A 25011-nucleotide genomic window follows, 5' to 3' on the forward strand; every position below is an offset into this window, starting at 1 on the left:
GGAGAATCTAAGGATCCCACCTTGTTCCTGCTGTACCTTATTCCAGAGGGTAACAGGAAAACAGAGGCCCTTTGTGCTGAACTGATGAGAGCCCTGAGGGTCTCAGGCGTCAAGCAGGGACTCATCCCAGAGCAGCCTCAAGGGGCCTCTACTGCTGGGGTCAGCCCACCAGCACAAGGGGCACCTGAGTCGTCTATCCACCATCATAGGTGCTAGCTGAACTTGTCCCCGGCCCTTCCCATCTTTGTCGTGAACAGAACAGAACAATGGGCTTTCCAACACACTTAGCCTCGGTGCTGGAGGAGGCCATTTATATATACTCGGTACATATATAGTATTCAGCTGCGGCCTTTCCATGTCTACGCCTTGCAGGTGATCTGGTGGGACCACGGCACCCAAGGCCATGTCATTTTCACCTGCTCGGAGGGCAGGCCTCAACCACTCCCCAGCAGAAAAGAACAGGACACAGGTGCTTCAGCTGCTGTTTATTGACATTCAGGTGGGCACTATAGCAACAGGCCTGGAGATGCTGCGGTAGACTGGAAGGTGCAGAGTGGAGTGTGTGTGTCTGCAGTAACAGCTGAGGAGTGCACAAGGAGGAGCGGGGAGGCCAAGGCTGTTGGGGAAGCAAAGTCAGGGCCAGGGCCAAAGGCTATCTACACAGGAACCTGGGCCCCCGTACCCTCAGCCCCTACTCTTGCGGTCTCCTGACTCCAGGCCAGGGCTGGGAATTCTCTGGGCAACTTTCTACAGGAGCAAAGTACACAGAGATGTCGCTGCCCGTTTGTGATAAAGCCAGAGGGTTTCCAGTTCTGCATTCCTCCTTCACCCCTGGCTCCGGTAGGGCCGTATGACAGACAGCTGGGCTTTAGTCCACGGTGTCCCAGCCCACCAGCGCCACACTATGGCCCAGAGTGAGCACTACAAGCGTTGCTGGCCTAATGGATGGGATGGGGGAGGGGGTGGGAAAGGAGGGGCTGGAAGAGGGGCCCAGAGGGCCATCAAGGCACAGGCACTACACGCATGGTGTTGGTGAAACCAGAGCCAGGGCGCCACCCGGTCAGCACGATGACCACGTCTCCCTTCTTGAAGAAGCCTCGGGCCTTGCCTGAAAGAGCAGAAAGGTTGGTGAGTAGAGGTAACGTAGGGTAATTGCCCCAAAGCTCCACCCAGTCCTAAACGAACAACCATTACTCTCTCCTACCACAAGGTGGCGCTTTCCTCCTAGCCCAGACACAAGCCAGGCAGGTACATTCCAAAGAGTACCAACAATCCCAATGCTGGTAGGGGACCAGGCTGCCCAACCAATTCTTCCTACCACAAGGTGGTGCAAGCCTCCTAGTCTAAAAAAAGGCTGAGCTCAGACTGCAGGGACCTTTGGAGATCAGTTTACACGCCAGTGTGGTCAGCCTTGCCCAAGCTCACTCAGAGTCAGGTCGTTGCTCTTGCCCCTGGATATCCAACCTTTTACAGGAGTAAAGGCCACAGCAGCGTAGGTAGTAATCTGTGTGCCCTACACACAGCACAGTAGCCCCAGCCAGTCTTAAGAGAACTTCAGTAATGAGTAGAGGCAATTAATTTTGCCTTGGGCCCTAATCTAGGAGGGTAAGGACAGAGAAGCTCAACTCTTCAGAGAAGGGCAGTTTCGGGACCCCCAGAAGAGCCCTTGCTCAGCACCCCATCTTCTTGCTTCCAGCTACATACCAACGTTCATGGCCAAATTCACACGGAGGTCGACATCCTCAGCCCAGGCATCCAGCACCGCATCCTTACACAGCACAGGGAAGATGCCTCGGTACAGGTGGGCCTGGCGGGCTGTCTGGGGATTGCGCGTCACGGCGATGATGGGAGCACGTGGGCGGTACCTGGCCACCTGGTGAGCACTCCTGAGATGGGGAACAGGTTGGTCAGACGGAGCATTAAACACATGTCACAAGACCCAGGAGACAGGAAGCACCTTCAGCACAGCTCACTCTCTAATATCAACTCTGAGCCACAGGCCTTGCCCAGAGCTTACTCTGTTCCAAGGACAGGCCAGCCGCGGCCCCCCCCCCACCCCGTCCTGTCTCCTGCCCTTTCTAAACTGACAGTATGGGCAGTCCCACAGGACCATGGCTAGAATCCCTCCCATATCGTGAGCCCTTCCATGTAGCAAGGCAGCCATCTTCACCAGCACCCACAGCTGCCAGCAACACTTACAAACCAAGCAGCAACAGGGTGACCAGACCCTGGCAGCCAACAGTATTAAGTCTGCAGCACTATGCTGTTCCCAGGGAAGTCCCGGCAACTGAACTCTAGAGGCCCAAACACACTTGGGTTTTTTTAAAAAAAAAAAAATCTGCGTGGTAACCAGGCACGTATAGGAATGCTTGGCCCATCTAGATCCTTCTAGGGACCCCTCCTTAAACAACCTATGACAAATGATAGTGTCTACTTCTAGCAGATGTGTTTCAGGCTTGCTAAATTAACTGAACATGCTCTGAAGACACACAAGATGTACTGGGGGACCAGACAAAGCACAGCAGAAAACACCCATCTTCCTGCTGGCCTGCACCCACAGGCTTTGAAGGAGGTAGTTGCTAGAATCAGGGAACTCCTCAGTGAAGCTCCAGGTCTAGTGTTAAAAGCCAAGGTGCGGGACTGAGGTACAAGATGAGCATAGATCTTTTATCCTGGAGCTCCTGGGAGCCCGCCTGCTGCTACTCAGTCCATGTGCACAGCCTTAGCCCAGGTTAGACTCTGCCTCATGAGCAGTGGGATTACTGGCATGGGACATCCACACCTGGGTATTTTCACTATTTATTGTGGAGTGTGTGGTGCACACAGGTGCGTGCCTCTGTGTGCCCATGCGCACAGCCAGCAGTTGACATTGGGCATCTTCCTCTATCACTCTGCACCGTTTCCTTTTTCACTTATGTGAACAGGATTTTGCCCATACGTGCATGGGTGCACCACATACATGTAATACCTGCGGGGTTTACAGCAGGGCACAGATTCCTCTGGGACTAGAGGGAGACAGTCGTGAGCTGCCATGTAGGTGCTGGCCCTCTGGAAGAGCAGCCAGTGCCCTCAAAGGCCAAGCCCACCTCTCATCTCATTTTTGGAGACAGGATCTCTCACTTGGCTCGCTGGGAAGCCCTCAGCACCCTCCTGTCTGCATTCACCTTACCGGAGGTGCTAGATCCAAATTCAGGTCTTCTGTTTGTGCAACAGATACGCACTGAGACGCTATCTCCAAACCCTCCAAGTGGGATTTTAAAATGCTTACTATTAGTGTTTGTATCTGCCGGCGTGTATGTGAGATCAGGAGTCAGTTTGCTCCTCCTCCATGGTTTCTGGGAACCAAACCAGGTCGGGCTTGCATAGCAAACAATTTAACCAACCGAGCCATCTCACCAGGCCTCCAAACGGGATTTTTAAAGGCCACATGGTAACTGAACTAAAGCAAAAGAGGTATCTGCTTCCAACTCATTGTGAACTCATATTGGGGCCAAACGGGTTTGGGATACCTGTGAGTGCTGCCTGGAGTCCTTTGGTGGCAGCCAAACTTGGCCCAAAGCCACTCTGGGGATCCCCAAGGAGGGGTGCCATCTGAGCAGGGCATCCCCAGGGAACCACTGCCGCCTCCTACCTGCCAGACTTGGTGAGCACGATTATAGCCCCACTGCAGCACTTGAAAGAGGCCTCCACGGCACCCACGGCGGCAGCTTCTGTGGGGTCGTTGGTAATAGGTGCCAGACGGCGGAGTTCCTCGAATAACTGCAAGTGATAGATGGCGGCCTCTGCCTCTCGGGCAATCTAGGGGAGCAACATCCGTCCAGAGGGACGAAGGGGGGGGGGACAGGGTGTGGTCAGAGCTTTGTCACAAATGGACGGGGCAGGAGGGAGTCACAGACAACCGGGAAGGAAAATGTCCCTGGGCACAAAAGTGCCAGGAGGAGCAGTCACTGCATGTTCTGAACTGAGCAAGACACAGACTCCCCAGGAACCATCCTGCACCGGTGCCTGTGACTCCCACTGTACCCACGAGGGAATCCTTTGGTCCTGCCCTATTCATGACCTCCTTGGCTGCCTTCCTGAAGGAGAGAGACTGTGCCCAAGCTCAGGCACAAGGCTGGCCTCGTTGCCTTTTCCTGAAGCGGCTGGAGCGAGAAGTGGTTAGCCTATAGTAATAGCTGCCCTCAGGGCCCTACCTGCCAGACTCCGTCAGAACTATCAAAGCTGCCGCTAAACACTTATAAGAAGCCTCCACGCTGCCCATGGCCATGGCCTCCATGGGGTCTGTGGACTGACTGGAGGCTCGCACAAGTTCTTCAAACAGCAGACGGTGGAACATGGCTGCCTCAGCCTCCCGAGCTATCTGCAAGGTTTAGGGTAGGAGGGATGAGGAAGAGGGATGAAGGAGGAAAAAAACAGGAGACAACACATGGAAAGACAGAGGGAGTTAATCAGAGAGGAAGGCAGTTACATCTGTCCTTAGGGCAGATACAGAGGCAGGGTGGTCAAAGCCCGTGTGCGCATTTCCACTGCTTACTTTTGAAAAGTCTTCCATGCTGGAAAGACTTTATTTACCCCCTTGGGATTGTCTCCTTTCTCTTTTCTTATCCTCCCCCACCCCCATTGGAGTTTTTAAGATAAGATCTTACTCTGTGGCCCTTACTGGCCTTCAACTTGCCACGGCTGGCCTCAAAATCATTCTTTACCGAGCTCAGCCTTCCAGTGCTGGGATAATGGGCATGCACCATCAATGTGGGTCAGAAGTTTGTTTTTTCTTTTGATTGACGCTAAGGAAGGGACAAATGTGGTATTAGGCCCCAGGACCTTGACATGGTTTCATGGTAATCATCTTTCAATGGAAAGATGCCAAGGTGGAGGCCACATCACTTCCATCTGACCACACTGCCTCCTGATACTGCTGACAGGAAGGAACAGGCCCTTCCCTCTTCACATGGCTGCCTGACTACAGCAGGGCTTCCAGCCTAATTTACAGACACAGGAGGGTTTGCCCAGTGTTTACAGTGGAAACATTGGGGCAGCTCTGGAAGCTGGGGTCAAGGGTCAAAAGAACCAAAGCTGCACAGTGTACCAGTTCTAAACATAACAGTGGAAACTCTGTCTCACTTAAGAGCAGTACACTGAACAGCCATGTGAAGAGACCCATGCCTGTGAAAGCATGTGGGCATGTCCCTCAAGACACTGATTAAAACTTAATAATTAAAACCGTTGCAAGATAGCTAGTGTGTTATATTACAGACTACCTGTTCAGGTAAGACCAGGCATTAGAAAGGAAATGTTAAGTTTCAGAGAATTAAAACCATCAGCATCTTAGTATGGGAGGGATGAGAAGGAACCAGCAAATCATCTCATTGATTTGATATAAGCAGATTCACAAGCGAAAAGCATTCTTTTGGTTAAGAATGGAATGCATGCAGCACAAAGGACAGGCGTAGCTGAGATGCCTAGCTCTTGATTACAAGTCAGGAACTGCATCAGTTAGACACAGCGAAAACAGCAGACAGGTAAGGGGAGACGCTGTTCAGTGTTAACTGATGGCCCGAGGAAGAGGCTTGCACCCCATGAAGGGGCAGCCAGTCTAACCTAGACTCTGTGACTCATCTTCTGAGCAGCACCATGCAATCCCAGCCTCGAGGTTCTAAGGTGTCTGTTCACAGGAAAGACCAGGGAGGGCATGGAAGAAAGGACATGGACATCAGAACTAACCCCGACTCTACAGCATGGTGCAGCAAATGGACAGCAAACCTGGGCTGGAACCCACCTTTTACCATATCATGTGATTCTCATTTACAAATTGAGGCCATGAAGATTACATCAACGTGCTCAGAGGCTTATCTAACATTTAATGACAGCAATAAATGTTTAATGCCAAGGCTATAATTAATATCTCATCCAACCCATCTTAGGGCAAGGTCCTGAGGTCACCTAACTCGCCCACAGCTATACATACTAGAATACCTGGTCAATGCCAACCTTAACTTGTCCTGACCACTCTGTGGGCAGATCACACAACTAGGCAGGTAGCTAGGAAAGGGGTAAGCGGTGTAAAACCAGGAAGGCAGCGACTGTGGGGGTGATCAAAGGCACACGGTTTTCTGGGAGGACAAGCACCTTCCTGCCATGGGCAGCGATGTGACCCCTCGATCCCTGTCCTAACAGTAACTGCATCACACAAGCAGGTGATGATGTCCAAGCTATATACAACCCTTCTAGGACAGGGCTGGTCTGTCAGTTCCAATATAGGGGCACAGATAATAAACCTTGGAAAAGGTCACAGAGCCAAGAATTCAGTTCACCTTGGAATCTGCACAAACTCAATAATCAGACACATATGCAGGGAAGGAAGGCAAGGTGGCTAATCCAGGTCTGTTCCTTCTTTTTTCAGTTGTCTTAGATTTGGGGGCTGGTGGGAAACTTGGGTCACAAAAAGGACAGGGGTCCTTTGCTGGGTGAAAATGGAACAGAAACTCTCAAAAGTTACTTCACAATACTCTTTCATCAGGCAAAAGTAAGCAGCCCAATAACTGACTCTTCAGAACTTCCAGGGCAGAACATAGGGCCAAGGACCTGGGTCTCCACCCTTGAGAAGAAGTCAGCAAAAGGAGGTGATTCAGTTCAAACTCTTAGCTATCTTCCTGCCTCATCCTCTGAATGCCAGACTTCACCGTATCTGACCAATGTCTTAAAGAACATACACCAGAGAAAAGTCTTCACAGTTCCTCCATATTCCTAGTCCAGAGCCTGCGGAGTTCAGCACCCTTCCTGCCACACCCAGCTCTATTTATATCCCTGCTTTGGGTCTGGCACAGAGGGGGAGGCAGTCCCAGGACACAGGCACCATGCAAGGCCAGCTCAGAACAGCTCAGTGCGGGTACAGCCTGCAGTGAAGAAGCATCTGTCCACGGGACTAGCAGGGATCAAGTTGGGAACCAAACCAAGACACCTGCTAGGAACCAACTCTTGGTTTCTTTAGCAGAGGTACCAGGCTCTTTGAACCGTCCAGGAGAAGGTCCAAGGCATCCTTTGATTGAATCCTAGGGCTTAAATCTCTTGCCAGATGTGGCCTATGTAATGAAAGCGGCATCCTCCAGAGCAGGAGAAAGAGGGGTGGTGGTGGGGGGGTAGAGGCAATGAATGTAAACAGAGAGAAAAAAAAACCCACAAAAAACAAGCACTCCACACACCATCTCACTCTTGTTGCTGTGCCATGGAGGAAGGCAAGAGACCACGGGAGAGGATGCAGAAGCCTTCTCTGCAGAGCTTGCTTCACCCCAGGCGCTGAGGACTTACCAGGTGCTGCATGCGAACAGCCTCCAGAGGGTAGTCCCCTTTGGCTGTTTCTCCCGACAGCATGATGCAGTCGGCTCCATCCAGGACGGCATTGGCCACATCACTGCCCTCAGCACGTGTGGGGCGGGGTTTCTTGATCATGCTCTCCAGCATCTGTGAGGGGCGAGACAAGAACATCTGGTGAGATAAGGTGACACTCTGGGCCAGGTTCAGTGATAAATAACTGCCACGATGACTCCCTGCATGGTGTACAGGTGCACATGTCTGGAGAACAGGGACCCGGGGACAAGACCCAGGTCTCCTAAGCAGAGCACACGGAAGGAAGCAGCACGTGCCTGTGTGGCGCAGATGACAGGCTTCCCTGCTCGGTTGCATCGGCCGATCATCATCTTCTGAGCCAGGAAGACCTTCTCTGCAGGAATCTCAATGCCGAGGTCTCCACGAGCCACCATGATCCCATCACTGGCCTCCAGAATCTCATCAAACCTGATGCAGAAGAGCAAGATAATGAAGAAACAGGAAGCAGAAAACACCAAGGGAGGACAGAAGCTTCCCTGAGGTCCCTGGCTTGGAATGTCCCACGAGGGCCACACCCTCGGGCACACAGAAGCCTGTGGGCACCCAGGCAACCTTGACCTGGAGACTAGGCTAACAATCTTGCCCACTGGTTTTCCTCACCACCACCACGAATACTTCACTGAGCAGAAGAAAGGTGGTGAGGGCGAATTTAGTCACGTGGACCCACTTCTCTTCTGCCTGGATCTTACACCCTTGTATAGTTCTTCTCTACCTCCCACAGGTCCACCAGCTCCTATGGCTTATCAAGACAGTCAAATTAGTCACTCTATTTTGCCTCATCCTTATGAATATCAACTTAACTAAAGCATCATGTGCTTTCTTTCCTATGGGAAGCTAACGGATCACTCTTCATCAGTCATTATGTGTTCTAAATAAAGACCACAAAGCTACAAGCTTCAGAATGGAGACCAGGCCCTGAGTTTCCAGATGGGTCCCAAAAGGCAGGCCAAATATCAGGCTCCTATGATGATCTGACTCTGACAGGCAATAATCTGGTGGGCAAGTATCCAGAACACCCCCGCCCCACAGAGGGCTGGGCTATGCAAAGGGATGCAGGACTCACCTGCGGACGCCTTCATGGTTCTCGATCTTGCTGATAATCTTGATGTTCTTGCCCTTCTCTCCTAGGACCTTCCTAACTTCATGCACATCAGCTGCCTTGCGGATGAAAGACGCAAACACCATGTCTACATCCTGCTCCACTCCAAACTTCAGGTCCTGGACGTCCTTCTCCGACACAGCAGGGAGGTCCACAGCGGCTCCCGGGAGGTTCACCCCCTTCTTGCTGCCCAAGGACCCACCGTTCTCCACCTCTGTCACCAGGAAGTCAGCACCTGTGTAAAAGGTAGGTGTGGAGGATCAGTGATGAGGGTCTATCTCATCGTACAGGAGGCCAGCAGCAGGGTCCCCTGCCCCTTCTGAGTTCTGTGAATTACATGCTACTCCACACCGAGGACACTACAGCGGCGATCAAGCAAGCCTCCAACACCTCAGGCAAGGCAATGTGACTCATTAAGTCAGTTCCCTCACCTATAAATACCCACTCACAGGTTGCTAAGAAATTTGAGTTTTGGGTGTGGTAGCAGAGTTTTGTTTTTTTTTTCATTTTTCTTTTTCTTTTTTCTCTGTGCAGTTTTGCTGCCTGTCTTGGATCTTTCCCTGTAGACCAGACTGGCCTTGAACTCAGAGATCCACCTGGCTCTGCCTCCCAAGTGCTGGGATTGAAGGCGTGCGCTACCACTGCCCAGCTGTGGTAGCACAGGTTTCTTTACCGTAGCACTCAAGAGGTAGATGCAGATAGACCTCTGAGTTCAAGACACAGTATATGGTTTATACAGTGAATTCCAAGCCATTCAGGACTACAAAGTGAGATCTGGTCCCCAAATAAATAGCCAGACGTGGTGAATCAGGAGTTCAAGGCCAGCCTCAGTTATATAAATTAAGCCCAACCTAGGCTACAGGAAACCTCTTAAAACCAAATGCAAGTGGGGGGTGGTGTCCACCCCGCACGGCTTTAATCCCAGCACTCGGGAGGCAGAGGCAGGTGGATCTTTGTGAGTTCGAGGCCAGTCTGGGCTACCAAGTGAGTTCCAGGAAAGGCGGAAAGGCACAAAGCTATACAGAGAAACCCTGTCTCGAAAAAACAAAAACAAAAACAAAAAAACAACCCAAATGCAACAACAAATACATAAACCATTTAAATAAATTTCCACAAACTGTTTAGAATGGGTATATTTCATCTAGCATTCTAGATGAAATTTCTAGGCACATAGGTGTATTATACATGCCATATTGAGAGAGACCCCCCCACATCGACTCCCAAGTGATATTACCAAATGTTAAAGGCTTGCACCACCCACCTGGCCCTTTGTGGGTTTTTTCGGTTTTTTGAGGCAGTGTTTCTTTCAGATAGAACAGGGATGCTGACTAAGAATAACCTTAAACTTCTGATCCTCAGGGGACTGAACCTAAGCCTTCACACACACTAGGCAAATACTTTACCGAAGGAGCTATGATACATTCAATTTCAGAGCTCTGGAGATGGGCACTGGCCATGGCCAATCATACCTTTCTCCTTCACCAGCAGTGAAATGAGCCCGTCGTCCACGTAGACCTTGCTGCCCACCTCCACCACCTTACAGATGTTCTTGTAGTCCAGCCACAGGATGTTCTCATCACACTTGTCCATGTAGGCGTTGTCCAGGGTGATCTTCAGCGTGGCTCCCTTCTTCAGCTCCACCTCTGCAGTACCGCTCTGCAGATTTAAGACAGCATGCAGTGTGTGCACTGTAGGGCCAGCACACCCCCCCCCCATGGGGATGCAGTGTGTGCGCTGCAGGGGCCAGCACCCCTGCCAGGGATGTGCAAAGCCTGGCCCAAAGTACCAAGACACATTCTTCCTGGGAGTAAAGTCTTATTCTGTCTTTGGAAATGGGGAGAAAATACCTGTTCACCAGTGAGACTTTAGGCTTAAAAAAAAAAAAAGTAAAAACATGCCCCCTCCCCACATAGTATTTCCTAGCCATGCAGATGAAAACAGCAATGAATAAAATACTCTCAACGTGTGGGGCTGGAGAGATGATGCAGTGGTCAAGAGCACTTATTGTCCATGTAAAGATCTAGGTTCAATTCTCATCACCCTCATGGTGTCTCACAGTCATCTATAACCCAGTTCCAGGGGATATGTATTTTTGGCCTGCAGTATACTGTATGTATGTGGTGCACAGCCATACAGAACACCCACACCCACACCAAAAGGCCCTATCATTTGTAGGCCTATACTCTAAAATACTTATCTCAAGACAGACAGAAACTAGAGAAGATGACCAGAGGGAGGGGCTGCCTGCTCTCAGAGCACTCCTAGCTTCCTAAGATACTTACGCCTTTGATGAGCCCAGTACGGATCTCAGGTCCCTTTGTGTCCAGAGCCACGGCAACAGGCCGGTAGAGAATAGGGTCAGAAGCAAAGCTCTCTGTGGCCGCACGCACATTCTTGATGGTCTCTGCATGGTACTGGAGAAAGAAGGAAGATTGACTGACAGGTGCCCCCACCACACCTGACTCCAGTTCCTTTCCTTACGTGGGAGCCAAAGTTTATTGATCACTTATGGAAGAAAATGTCTGAATTCTATCCTCATCCCTATCCCCTCATTTTACCAATTTCCACTCTTCCCTCTAAATGACTGTGTCCCCCATTTACCACAGAATCATTTCCAGTAGCAAATCTTAGAACATTCCAGAACTCTACCACTAAAATCCATTAACGGCAGGATCATGAACCCGCCCTATGTGACCCCTCAGTTGCTCTAGTGTGCCTAGGACTCAAAGAAGGCCAACAAGTAGGGTAGGTAAAGGACCCAGGATTTGTGTCTGAAGTCTGCCTGGCAGTCTGTGTCAGTCTGTTTTCACAATCGATCCCAACTTCAATTCAAACTCAAAGTTGTTGACCTAGGTCAACAATGGCCCAAGCCAAACAGCTCATTGCTCAGTCACGCAGACACTTCCTTTCCCAATCACTTTCTCGGATCTGATTAGAAAGGGAAGAGCAACAGGTGACGAGTGGCCCATCTCTGATAGAACTGCCCTTTGCTATAATAAATAGTCCTCCCACAGGCCTTTTCCTCTCTCAATTGTGGACTCAGAGCCAAGACACCCGAAGAAGTTGTAGATAGTACAGATGCATGTGACATCATTGATAACGGGCCATTGAATTCATCACTTTATTCATTGTCCTTTGACCACTGTGCGCCGGAAGGACACTCGCAAGCCTGTTTGTTATCTACAGGAGACAGGAGGGTTAGAACCAGTCCTTTATCTTCAAGGACCAAAGGTGCCTGAAAGCTGAATCTGTAGTAAGTCAGCGGACTGCCGTGGTTTGTTTTAGAGAGGCCCTTATAATAGTCTTAGATTTTGCCCTTAATTTCCATTGAAGAATTACTGTTGTATAATTTCTACTTTATTAGACTTAAAATCTCTTCCCCTGGCCTAACAAATTTTTTAAGTATGAGTGATATTAAACCCAGGGATTTGTTCTTGCTGAGTTACACACCTCAGCCCATTCACAAGCGTTCTCAACAAATAGTTATTTTGGCCTCATGTATATAAAACCTCATTATAATCTTAATAATTAGAACCCTGGGTGGTCCATCACTAACATTCTCTGTATGGCTAGCCCTCGGCACACTACTGGGAGGTGGAGCGTGTCCTCCACCGTCACAGCTATGGTTCTGCTGGCTGATTACCAAATGGTGCAGACTGGTACCCACCAGTGCCATCCTTGCAGAGGCTCTAAATTTAGGCCATTTAAAAGTCAGTGTGGCGGTCCAGCACTGCCTGTTCAGCAAGAAGTGACACATTCTGCCCACGTGAACAGCACAAGGCACAATCAAGAGACTACCAGAGCTGTCAAAGGAGCAGATGCCACCGGCAGATGTTCCTGTCTGGGGGAGGAGTGCAATTCCAGCGTCTCCAGGAGTACTTAAAACACCAAGACCAGCAAAAATGCACCCCAGCTCCTCATTGAAAGAGCACATGAAATAAGAGACCTGACACTCGCCAAACTGTTTGCTTTACATGACATCACAGGATGACTTCAGATCAGCTCCCCAAACCTTCTGGAGTTATCCTTATCTCAGTCTAAAACCTAAAAATAAACTCACAAGGGCAATAAATAAAGCCTAAGCCCAATCTAGGAATAAGATTCAAAGTACAGATAATCTCCAAATGCTTCTTATAGTTTAAAAACTCAAGCTGGCGCTGGCCCCTTCCCAGCTGGTCTGGATGATCTCACCGGGCACTGCCATCTTAGAGCTGCATGGTATTATTTTACTGGATTCAAGAGCCAATGGAAAGCCTAAAGGTCATGTCCACAAATTTATTTTTGCCTGTTCTGCAAACCAGAGTCCACAGAGACTCTACTTGCAAGGACCACGGTAAGTGGATCTAATTCTGCCTCTGAGTTAGGCTCACCCTTGTGTTTACTCCTGGTTGCTCCTACCGAGAGCAGCAGAGCTTGGAAAGCAACCACCTTGCTTTTTGGTTTGCAGTAGGATCTTGCTATGTTCCTGAAATTAGCCTCCAACTCGCCATGTATCCCAAGATGGCTTTGAACTCACAAATCTGCTTCAAATTCTGTACCATCACACCAAGCAAGGATGTGCCATATACTGCCTGGGTGCCCACTGGACTACCTGAGGCCCCATGACATTTGGGGGCTAGCCTCCATCAGGCTATTTATGGAATATGGGTTCAGGAATCTATGGTGAAGAGTCTCATGTTCTGGGAAGGAGGGGTTCAATTCTTGGACGGCTCCTCCATGTCTATTTTTAGTTCAAACAACTTCCAAAGGTCAGAGGGCAAACAGAGCACAGGGTAATACTTTTTTACTCTGAACCAAGAGGCAGGAGAGGACTGTCTCTCTCCTCCATCAATGCCAGTAAGAAATCCAGTCAAGTTTGACAAAGTATTCAAAAGGTAGCTCTTTAGATGCCTCATCTGCCCAACTGCTAGAAAGGGTTGTTCTCAACTTGGGCACTGACACAAAGGAGCTTTTCTAACAGCTGCCATCTGCTTCCTGCATATGTTCATGTTCACTGAGAACATCCAATGAACAGCCCCAGCTGAAACGCATTCCCACCTCACTCTTAGGAAGGGCCCCGATGCTGGGAAGACAATGCGGACTGGGATATGACCTGTTGTAGTCTGTGCATTAGACTCCGTCCTCTGGACCTCCCTAACCATCTCGGAACTGAACTAAGTCAGAATCAATCTTCTGTATGACCTTTTGGTCACCAGACCCACAGGAGCCACTGTTGAAACCCTGGGGCATGGGTGCCAAGCGCAGAGCCAAGACACATGATGGCCTAGAGGGGTTTCCAGCTAAACCCTTCCTGCCTTCTGTATGAAGGTTCAGGGTGGAGACGGCCCTGGTCCTTGACAAAGCAGACCTTGTTTGTCTAGGCCAATGAAGGTGGCAGGAAGGGAAGAAGGAATCTGGGATGGGCTAGGACAATGTCCCATTCACTGAGAAACCCAGACTCACACCTGCCAGGATTATCATCGTTAATGAATAGGACACCTCCTGTCCCAGCAGTCTAGCTGAGGCCCACCTCGTGAGATCCATGAGAGAAATTGAGGCGAGCCACATTCATCCCAGACTTGATCATCTCCTTCAGCATCTCCACAGATCGGGAAGCAGGACCTATTAATAATACACATTTAAAGTCACAGGAAGAAAACGATGATACTTAGGAAAATGTGTGAAATCTGTTCAACATCAAAACTCTTCATCCTTTAATTGCCTTTCAATCATTAACTCCAGAAATCAACAGAAAGAATTGTACTAGTCAAAGTTCTTAAATTCTATGAGGGGGAAACACTGCCATTTTCTCAAAGTCTTCAGGGCCCCTGCATAATCAGGAAGGTAGAGGCAGTTTTCTTTGCCTTCAAGATGTCTAACTACTGAATGTGAGTGATGCAGACCATATGGAAAAGACCGAGGTCTCTGAAATACTCCTACAAAGAATCGCTATGAAAGACCTCCTGAACATCATCTACTGTAGGAAACTAAGTGTAACTCTTTATGGCCACTCCCCATAAAGGTGTACAGGGCCTCAGTCAGAACCTAGGTTAGCTGTGCAACGGTTACACTCTTCAGGAGATAATCAGTTACGAAGCCTCCATTTAGGGGAGGGCCACACTCACCAATGGTACAAATGATGCCAGTGTTGCGGGCCGTAATGGGTGCGGAGTCAATGTCCAAGCGGCACATGTGTTCCAGGAAGGTGTCAGCCATGGCTGCATGGAGCTGCTGGGTCTGAATGAAGGCAGTCCCCGCTTCGCTGTGTGGTTTCGGCATGGTTGCTGGGGTCCTGGGTCCCAGAGAGTTGAAGAGTGCAATTAGACTGGACAGTGCTTAATGAGCCACTTGGCAGAGGCAGTTGACTCCCGCTTACACATTAACTCGATGATGGCTCTGTGCACAATTACACGGAGGCCTGGCACGTGCTGGTTATGTGGGTGACCCTCAAATTGGGCAAAGGGCTCAATGTGATTGTGAGCAAACAGCAAAGACCTTGATGAACAAAAGCAACTTCCCATCCAACGCATATAGTCCCCGGGAACAGAGCAAGCAGGGTTCTAGTGTGAGCTACTGTTTACTTTGATAGCTTTCCCACCCACCCTGAAAGAACATCACTTCAGACACATGAAGAAACTTCCTCAAAAGTTGTAATAAGAAACACCCCCAAACAAGTTGTAAGGGACATCTCTTCCGCACACAAACACCGGCGCCTGTTTTAGTGTCTTGGGAAGTCTACCATGAGGAGGTGTCAAATCTCCAAGTATGTCAAACCCAAAATGGCCCACTGACCAGGGAGGTAAACGTCAAGTCCTTTTCAGCTCCAGAGTTCTAGGTTTTCACTGGCTTCATCGCCCAAGTTTATTTTTTAGCTTCTATTAGCCATGAGAATTAAGATCTAAATGGCAGGCAACAAAAATGTTGTTTTTCTGGGTAGGAAGCAAAATCGCTTTAGCAAAAACCACCAGCAACATCTACAAGACTGCACACAAGAGCTCTGGAACAGCTCCAAAGTCATTACGACTTCACCAAGGAGTCATCTGTAACCTCGGAAATGCAACTGCACAGTAGCTGGTCCCTGAAGGCCTGGAATCCACTCCGTAACCTAGGTTGACCTTGAGCTCAGTTCACTATCCTTGATCTTCCCAAGTGCTGACCTTAGCCCTGGCTTCCCCAGCCACATTTCTGACCATCTGGATTCCCTATCTATGTCTGATAGGTAGCACACTCTCAGCAGTGTGGACATCTGTTCCAGGTAATTAACCACCCAGGTCACAATCCTAACAGCTGCCCTGCCCTTTGCTTTTTAACTTTATGACTGACTGACAATTAAATGCTCACTGAGCTGGTTAGAGACAGAACTCTGGAGAAGCTCTGGGCTGCATCGACAAACGTTGAGAGGCTTGAACAAAGCTGGCTGTCCTTCTCAGACCACACTCTAAAAGTCCAGAGCCTAAAGTCTTCAGCCTGAGTTCTATAACAAGCCCCTGCCAGTCAAGGACCCTCACTCTACGGACTGTGTCTTTTGGACGCCTGAAGAATATTCATCTAAAACTCTGCTACCTGAGACCTGCAACAGCCAGAGACCTCTGTAACCTACAAATGATCCAAAGAAAATGGAGGCCTATAAGTCTTCAACCACAGAAATGGAAAACTTTTCATGGGACAAGTTCTCATTGTATGTAGCTCAGGCTGGTCTTGAACTCACGGCAGTCCTCATGTTCCAGCCTCCTGGGTGCTAGGCTTACAGGGGTGCACCACTATAATCACTGCAAGAATTGAAAACTTTTTAAGGAGGGGTGAGCTATTGTTGGTTGCCAACACTGTTCATCCCTAACTCCCCAAGACAGTCAACCTCTCCTCGAGGTCTACTTGGGTTTTACCCCAGGCACCTTGAAGTGTTTGTTAAATGTGCTCAGTCTCATTAAGGCCTCTCTGCCAAGATCAGTTCTCCCTCTTCCCCCTCCCCAGATCTTAGGAAGTCCTCACACAGGATGTCCCCAGGCAGTCAGCTTCTTTGTCTACCCATGGTTGAAACAAACCTGGCTGACAAACTCCCATGGCTCCCAGCCATGCTTAGGTGGCTGCTGAGGGAACAGCATGGATGGTACATTATGGGGAGACCCTCTCCTAGTTTTTTCCCTCAGGGTACTCTTGAGTTGAAAGAGGTGAGAAATATTCAGATAGAAATATAGAGGGGAGAGACAAAAAACACACAGGATAGCCTGGGAGGAGGGGCAGCTGGATCAAAGGCACCAGCCCCTTCTGTCTCTTCTAAGGGGCTATTTATAGAAATGCCAAGTGGTAGAGCAAAGACCCGCCCCCAGCACAGTCATGTGCAGACAGACCCTTCCAAACACCTGGTAACCATGCTGGTGGTCAATCCGCCCCCTTATGCGGCCATGCTGTGTAAAGTAAGCTCAGATCTCACTTGGAGTCAGCATGAGTGGAACAGACTCTGAACCCACTTCACTCAAAAGTCACCAGGCGGTTCTTCTCTCCATCTGAGACATTGTATCTCCTTGCAAACTCCTGCCTGAGGCCACTGATGATCAGGTCATACCTTTGGTTTTCTGGGCCTGGGCTTCCGGTGACATATTGCTCTTTTTTTGACTCAGGATGACTCCTCGGCCCCACTTGGAGAGACCGCTCAGAGCTGAGTATAGTCTGCTCTGGAGAGCTGTACAAGGATCAAGGTAAAAGCTGAGTGTAACTGAAGGTCTTTGTGGGAATTACCTTAATAACCAGGTAGAAGTTGCTCTTAGAGATTCAGCTACGTTAAACACACACAGGAGAAGACATGATTAATGAAACTCTGGAGGTAAATGTGACCCCTTACTGTGACTCCCCTGTGGTACTTTATCCCCTAACACCCAAAAATGGCTATTTAGTTTTAGGGGGTGCATGGTGAGCACTGTGCTGAGATCAGAAGACAAGTCTGCTTTCTCCTCCTACCAGTGAGGTCCTGGGAACAGAACTAGGGTCATGGGAAACAAGTTCCTTCATTCACTGAGCTATCTCCTCCTACCTCAACTTTCCAAGTGTTAAGAGTACAGGAGTGGGGGGCTGGAGAGGTGGCTCAGTGGTTAAAAGCACTGACTGCTCTTCTAGAGGTCCTGAGTCCAATCCCAGCAACCACATGGTGGCTCACAACCATCAGTAATGAGATCTGGCACCCTCTTCTGGCCTGCAGATATACATGCAAACAGAATACTGTATACATAATAATAAATAAATCCTAAAAAAAGTGGGGGGAGGGTTGGGGATTTAGCTCAGTGGTAGAGCAAGGCCCTGGGTTCGGTCCTCAGCTTTGGGGAGAAAAAAAAAGTACAGGAGTGAGTCACTATGACTGAACCCCCTGAAGTGTCTTTAAACTTGTAATTTACTATCATTCTTATTGATTTGAGATTACAGGCGTGCACCACCATATTCTCCAGTTTATATAAAAAAACCTGGTCCCCTGCACCTCATGATAAAATGACAAATGTTAAAACTATCATCTTGTTGCCTGGGCGGTGGTATTCATGAAAACACTCCTTCCCGCTCCCTTTCTGAGACAGTGTCTCGCTAAGTATCCCTGAGCCGCTGCAGGTGCTGTAGAGACAAGACTGACCCCAACTCAGAAACCCGCCTGCTCTGCCTTTCTGATGCTGGGATTAAAGGTGTGTGTCGCCGTACCCAGCATCAGAGCCTTTACTAATAAAATTATTGATGTGAAATGCTTTAAGAAAATCTAAGTGTAAATAAATCTTCAGTGAAGCTCTACACATCAGCCCTACGCCCTTCAGGATTACTCTGCTAAAATGGAGTGAAACTGTGTGTGTCCTCTATGCCCTCAGTCACAAGTGTGCCTCTCAGGGCAGGTTCACTGGCCTGGGAAGGGCACCTTGATCCATTGACCCCAAAGCCAAAAGAAAAAAGTACCTAACATAATCCACGGAAAACTTTCACGATCCAAACCTGTCAGCACCATGCCAGAGTTCAGCAATTTTCTTTCCCTGTTTAGACTGCTCCCAGACTTGACAGTACAACCTTTGTCACACAGACAACAATGTTCTGATAGACAAGGGCTGCTGCCTTCAGGGCCCGGAAATGCAGTTTAGCAGGTAAAATTTCAAACATTTCACTGTCCTCCAAATACACAACCCATTAACCCATCTAGAATTCACTGGAAGTTTGCAGACTGGAGTACCTTGCCATCAGATACAAAGTGACAAATGGAAATATGTAACAATCAATGGTTTGATACAATTATATAGACTTTAACCAACTTCCAAGTGTTTCAAGTTCCCTGACAATCTAGAGCCGAGCTCACTGAGCTGTTTCTCTTCCCAGCCTCTGACCTGGGGGCCCCTCCCCAACCCCAACCAGGGCTCCTCTGCCTATCCCACAGCCCCCATGGAGCCCCACAACTCAAACCAACCACCTACCTATCTATAATATATATATACAGTACCCTTTCTGAGGTCTTCTCTGGCCCAAGAAAGCAGCCCCAGCCTTGGTTTCTTAGGGCATGGTGGACCTCTGTGAAGGGCTTGCCCTACTGGCTAGCTACTTGCATAGTAGTGCCTGCCAGGACAGATGGCCCCACCCATGCCAGCATCCTCCTCTGGAGGCACCCACATGCACAGCCAACCTCCAGTCAGCAGCAGAAGCCTGGCATGTCCAGTGACAGCAGCAAACACCGTGCTCAGGGGCAGGGGCCTTACTCCTGAGCCTGAGCCCCTGCAGCAGCATCTTCCTCAGAGCCATTGCCCCTCTGTGAGAAAGGAGACACCAGCCCGGGCTTCAGTTGTGGGCTGTATGTAGGTTGAGGCATGCACAGGCTCAGCTCGGCTCGGCTCTGCCCTTTACCATCTCAGGCAGTTCCTGGCCCTTCACATGTTTCCCTCATATCAGGCACAAAGGTCATAAAGACAAATAACAAAAAATGCCCAATGCAACCCTTACTCCTAGAGCTAGCATTCCTGTCGGGCCATGCTGCAGAGTTTCATGCCTCAGTCTACCTATTAGGTCTTCATGTAGGTCCAAATCATTGCAGCCAACAAACATTCCTGGCAGATAGGGTTTCTCTGCGTAACCTTGGATGTCCTAGAACTTGCTCTATGGACAAGCCTGGCCGAGAACACTGAGCTCTGCCTGCCTCTGCCTCCCAGTTAAAGGCATGTACCACCACTGCCTGGCTTATTTATTTTTTAAGACATGGTCTTACTATATAACCCTGGCTACTCTAAAACTCAAGAGATCCATCTGCCTCTGCCCTTGGATGCTGGAATTAAAGGCATTTGCTACCATACCCAGCGGGAGGTCTATCTTTTAAGCCCAGCAAATTCTCTATCAGAAAGGTCTGGTGTTACCAGGCTATTCAGAACATGAGCCCACTTTTTGGAGTTATTCCTGTGGCTAAAAAAAAAAAAAGAGAGAGAAACAAGCAAAAACCAGCTCTCATTTATTTAATGTTACCCTTCACGGTCCTACTTTAAACTCTTGTGGAATTATGGGGGCCTCCCCTTCTCCCCAGAAAGACTATTCTACTTTAGGACAGAAAAGAAAATCTCCAGTCCTCAGTACCAAGGTCTCCTGGCCTCCATCTCAGCTTTGCTGAGCAGAGAACAAGTTTGAGCCAGAAGGAGGTGATTTGGGAGAAGTTTCTGTTCTGCTGGCACATGGTGCCTCTTAGCAGGTTTATTCAGCCAGTGTTTCTTTCTGGGAATGATGCCCACTCTGGACCCTGGCTTAGGAGCCTAGGGAACCAGGTGGAAGCAGAATGCACAAGCGGCCTCCACAACCGGAGGCCCAGGCTCAGCATTTAAAGGAGTGCCCTGAACCACAGTCGTGTCTGGGGGGGATTAAAGTGGGGAGGCAGCACCAGCTGTCCCAGCACTGACCTACTTACTGTGAATGCCTGCCTACGGTGACCTTTATAGGATTACAACTATTGCCTTGCTTCCCAAGGGGGAGCGGAGCCCCAAACCCCATTATTTCTACCACCCAGAACTCAGCATCAATGCTGACCTGTATTTTTAGATTTCCCAAAAATAAAAGTATTCTGATTTTATTCAATCCATAAATAACCCCATTCTTCCGACCCCTGACTCCTCTTAACTCTCTCCCACATTCCTTTGTCCCCACCCTCTACCCTGGATTTTGGACACCCAATCCTGTTGTTGGCTTTGTTTGATACAGGGTCTCATGTACCTTGAACTGGCCTTGAATTCATTAAGCAGATGAGGATGACTATTAACTTCAGATTCTCCTCCCTCTCTTGAATGTTGGGATTAAAGGCATCTGCTACTATGTTAACAGCGCTGTTACCAGAGCCTTTTTTTTTTTTTTTTTTTTGAGAAAGAACAGATTCTACAGATTCTGGGGTTGTCCTCAAACTCCAGATCTGCCTGCTTCTGCCTCCTGAGTGCTGAGACTAAAAGCGTGCACCACCCCACCCAGTTCTTCCCTACTTCTTAATCAAAAGTTTGGACTCCTCCAAAATGAGCATGTCATAGAGTAAAATCTTTTACACTCATGGCTGGAAACACCAGTAGTTTAAAACCAAAATATGACCGGTGGATTAATTAAAAATGTTTGGAAGGGATGCAGCTTCCTCTAGACTTAGCTTTGGGAAAGAGACTCAGAGCTCGCTCCTCAGACCTCAGTGGGGAAGCAGGGGGCGTCTCAGAGGCCACTGGAGGTACTGCAGTTCAGCCCTCCCTCCCTCCTACGTGCAGACAGGCACAAACTAGGCAGGGGTGTGGCCTCACTGCACAGCTTGGTGGCTCTAAGACCACCCCCAGTCCTGGGCTGAGCTGTTACTCTAGGCCTTAAGAGCCAGCAGGGGTTTGCAGGCCCCTACCCACGTGGGCTCACCTCTCCTACCTGAATACTCCACATCCGGTCTAAAAATTGCAAGATCCAAGAAAGTATCAAGTCAGGAAGAATGGACATCACAGCCTGTGGTCTACACCTATCTGTACCAGAGTGGAATTTACAAGGATGACTCAGTCCTTAAGGACTCTTACCAGAAAAGTAGTAATTTTACAGCCATCAACTCATTCTTGCAGTTTACCAGTTAACTTGGCTGTGGGTATTTGGGATGATTCAGAAACTGAAAGTCAAGTGAGTCATTTTCCTCTCCTTCAAATCTCCACCTTAGTTCTTGGCCAACTCATCTTGACTTCCTGCTGAAAAGCTACAGCAAAAGACACTAAAACCCCAAGTAATGTAGTTTAATCCAAGAGATTTTTTTTCTACCTTCCTGTCCACACTGTTTCCTCATTTCTTCTACTCAATATTAAGAAATCAACAGTTTGAAGAAATAAGATGTCCTTTCCTGTGACCAACACCTTCATGTCACAACACAGATGGCATATCCAACCCCCATGAGATGTGAGTTGTTTGGAGTCAGCTATGAAATGTGCCAAGTCACTCACTGGGGATATGGTTTTCCGAGACGTTTCACTATGTAGCCTAGGCAAGCCTAAACTATATACAGCCCAGGCTGGCCTCATAGCCACCTGCCTGTGTTTGTCTCCAGAGTGCTAGGAATAAAGGAGTCTTGCTTGGGCCATTACAACTGGCTGGAACACAGCTCTTAATTCTTTGTAAAACAAATTTCCCTATGAATTAGATAACAACTTTCAATATAATGTTTAAAATGAAAATAGCTGTGTACTAAAAAAAAAAAAAAAAAAAAAGTCATACAATTTGACTTAGGGAGGAACTCAGAAATGAGTTCACAGAAATTGCCATTCTGGATACAGGTTGTTCCATGAGAAGCTGCTATGCCTATCAGTTAAGAATGAAGGTATACAGAGTAGGACCAGCCATTCCATACTTATGCTCTTAGGGTAGCACAAAGGGCCTGGTCACCTGCATTTTGTTACCCCCCTCCCAACACACACACACACAACAGAGACAGGGTTTCACAGCCTGGCCCTGCCTTTCCAGCGCTGGGATTAAAGTGATATTCACCACCACACTCAGCCTGGATGATATACTGTTTAACTTAGGGAAATGCACACCAGTTCAGCATTTGACTCACTAAATCGGAGATCTTACTACATCTGGGAGAACAAGGTTTCCCTACTCACCCAAGGATGAGAATCCTCTCAAATGCCGCTAAGTTGAAAGGCTGAGTCATCTTGCCCACAGACCCGGTGGTGGTTTAGACTACACTTTCCCACAGAACAGCCTCACCGTCTTACCAATAGCATCCTCAGGCCACCAGAGGGTAAATTGTTTGCTAACAATGGTACCTTGAATCCTGACCCAAGGCCCTCCCTTCTGTACCCTAGAAAGTAGCCACACCCTGAGTATTGTGGCAACAGAACTTACTGCAACAGCCTCCAAACCTAACTTCCTACAAGCCAGCATGCAGTAAGTAAGTGTGAACAATAAGGGATGAGAATCGGAAGGCATCGATTTGGGTAGCTTCTTTGTTTCTACCTTACAGACGAAGACAAAGGCTGCTCGCATTTCTCTTTAGATGGCGGGCTCCTTTCTCAGGAGAGTTGCAATGTAACTTACATAGTTACATTGTAAACACCGACGGATTCCAGAGAGAATTTGTTTCCAGGGGGATACTGGGTAGTCAGAGCTTTCCTGCCTCCCCAAGCTTATCACTAACGTGTATAGGAATAGCAGGAAGACAAAGACTCAATTTCGCGGCCTTCAACGTAATTGTGCTCCATTCACTGACAAAAAGAGGACATAAGCATGCCCTTCTGTGCATTTCACCCGGGGCTACTCACTGCATTAGGTATGCCCCGTACTTACACTGAGACCAGTAACTTCAGCAGCCTGGAGCAAACGTCTACTCCGGACACAGGATCAGAGGCGGAACCACCTCCAAAAACCTGTTATTTATATCCCCCGCTGCCTGCACGCAGGACTGCACCTTCATTATGAAGCTCACTTTTTCCTATCAATCTCCTAGGTTTTTAAGTAACCTTCAGACTAGGTGTTTTCCTGCTTCTTCAAACCCAGTGTGCAGACCACCCTGTGTAGCCCCATGTTCCCCACAGCACTGATTTGACAAATTTTGCTTCCCTATTTAGACTGAGCTCTGTGGGCTATGAGTGTGTGGTCGTCGGGCTCCAGCTTCATTCGGAAACCGCTCCTGGTTGATCGCCCACTCCCCCCCCACGGTCCCCCGCCAGCACGTGGGAGCAGCGCGACCGGCTGGTCCAGGCACCCTGCGGTACGTGCAACCCCGCCACCGTGGGATGGAGCGCGCCAGCTCTTGCAGGCGCCCCGCAGGCCTCGCCGGCAACCAGAGGAATCTGCGGCGGCAGAAAATAGGAAGGAATAGCGGCCAACCCTTCTTGCCCCGCCACCGGGAAGACTGACGTTACGTAACCCGTGGCTACATCTCCCAGGACCGCGACTGACTGCATCCTACCTACTCGCCCCGGACCACGAGGGCCGGCGGGGAGTCCGCGGACGTGACCAGAATGCGGGGGGAGGGGGAAGCTGTGCGGAGGGGGAGGGGCGAGGATCCGGATGCTGAAAGGATGCAGCGGCGCGGACGTGACCGGAATGGAGGGGGAGGGGCGACCGGGAGCAGCGTGCACGGGCGCGGGAAGAGCACGCTGACCTGAATGGGGGGGGATGAATGACGGGGCAGAAGTGGGGAGCAGCACAGCAGGAGACTTATTTCAAGGGGAGATTACAAGGCGGGCACCGAAAGAGGGAGGGCACAGAGCCAAGATGAAGGGCGCAAGAACTACTAGTGAATGCTGGAGGAGGATGAGCATCGGAGAAGAGTGGGAGGGAACAGGGTGGAGAGGATGGCAGGAGCAAGATAAGAGGGTGGAACCAGATTGAGAAGGAAGAGGGACCAGAACTAGCGCGTGGGGATGAGGCTGGCTGGCCCCTCTGACTTTGGAAGCTCAGGACCTGGGCTCCAGTGTAGCTTCTCCCCCAACCCGGACTGGGGTGCACGATGCCAGGAGCCTGGGTCCCGCGTGGGCAGGCAGGCCTGCGTTCCGCAGACGCAGGCGTCGGCCCTGGGGCACAGATGGTGTAGGCCCTCCCCGCTCACCTCGGGCGTACTCCGGATCCTACAACGATCGCAAAGTCGGAGGTGTAGACGGTCAGATCGCGTCGCTGCTGTGCGGGACTGCGCCTCCTGGGCCTCAAGGTTATCCCAGCTGCGGGCCGCCGCAATCCCTCCGCAGCCCCGCCCCTCGCCCAATCCCCGCGGCAGCCAGCGGCGCCCCGCCTCTCGCGTCTCGCCGGGCGTCCGCACCTTCTCAGAGAAGCGCGGTGGAGGCGGGACAGGCAGGTTGCCCTTTGGGGAGAACTACCTTCTGTGGCGGAAGGACACAGCAGACCAAAATTGCGCTTCGGTTTTTCCTGATGGCCAATGGGGAAGTGGCGAGGAGGCAGGGCCCGCCCTCAGAGTCACAGACACCACTACCACCCAGATCCCCAGGCGCCTCGGCCACCTGTTGCCTTAGGACTTGGGCTGCTGTATAGGGCTCCCTTTTTGGCCCTCTGCCCAGGTCGCCCCATCTGCCCTGGACTACCAGGGCGGTGCCCAGATTTATAGG

The 25011-nt window shown here is 49.8% G+C and overlaps 1 protein-coding gene across 6 annotated transcripts; it reads right to left on the minus strand.

The window, feature by feature from the left end:
• Positions 1 to 470: 470 nt before the first annotated feature.
• Pkm (pyruvate kinase M1/2) lies at positions 471 to 24583 on the minus strand. Of its 6 annotated transcripts, none has more exons than XM_028892470.2 (12): positions 22549 to 22733; positions 17025 to 17141; positions 14587 to 14753; positions 13992 to 14083; positions 10765 to 10896; positions 9952 to 10138; positions 8447 to 8717; positions 7641 to 7791; positions 7306 to 7458; positions 4194 to 4360; positions 1705 to 1886; positions 471 to 1108 (listed from the first exon to the last, which is right to left on the minus strand). In XM_028892470.2, exons 1-12 carry the CDS (start codon positions 22596 to 22598, stop codon positions 1002 to 1004), a joined length of 1776 nt encoding a protein of 591 aa, XP_028748303.2. In that variant the 5' UTR covers positions 22599 to 22733; the 3' UTR covers positions 471 to 1001. The 6 variants fall into 6 exon arrangements, with proteins under 6 accessions (XP_028748303.2, XP_037063350.1, XP_028748305.1 ...); XM_037207455.1 differs by lacking the exon at positions 4194 to 4360 and adding an exon at positions 3632 to 3798 and having other exon boundaries at positions 22549 to 22644; XM_028892472.2 differs by lacking the exons at positions 4194 to 4360; positions 17025 to 17141; positions 22549 to 22733 and adding exons at positions 3632 to 3798; positions 24501 to 24583.
• Between the last annotated feature and the right edge of the window lie 428 nt (positions 24584 to 25011).

This window comes from Peromyscus leucopus, chromosome 7 (genome assembly GCF_004664715.2).
Source record: "Peromyscus leucopus breed LL Stock chromosome 7, UCI_PerLeu_2.1, whole genome shotgun sequence".
NCBI classification, from domain to species: domain Eukaryota; kingdom Metazoa; phylum Chordata; class Mammalia; order Rodentia; family Cricetidae; genus Peromyscus; species Peromyscus leucopus.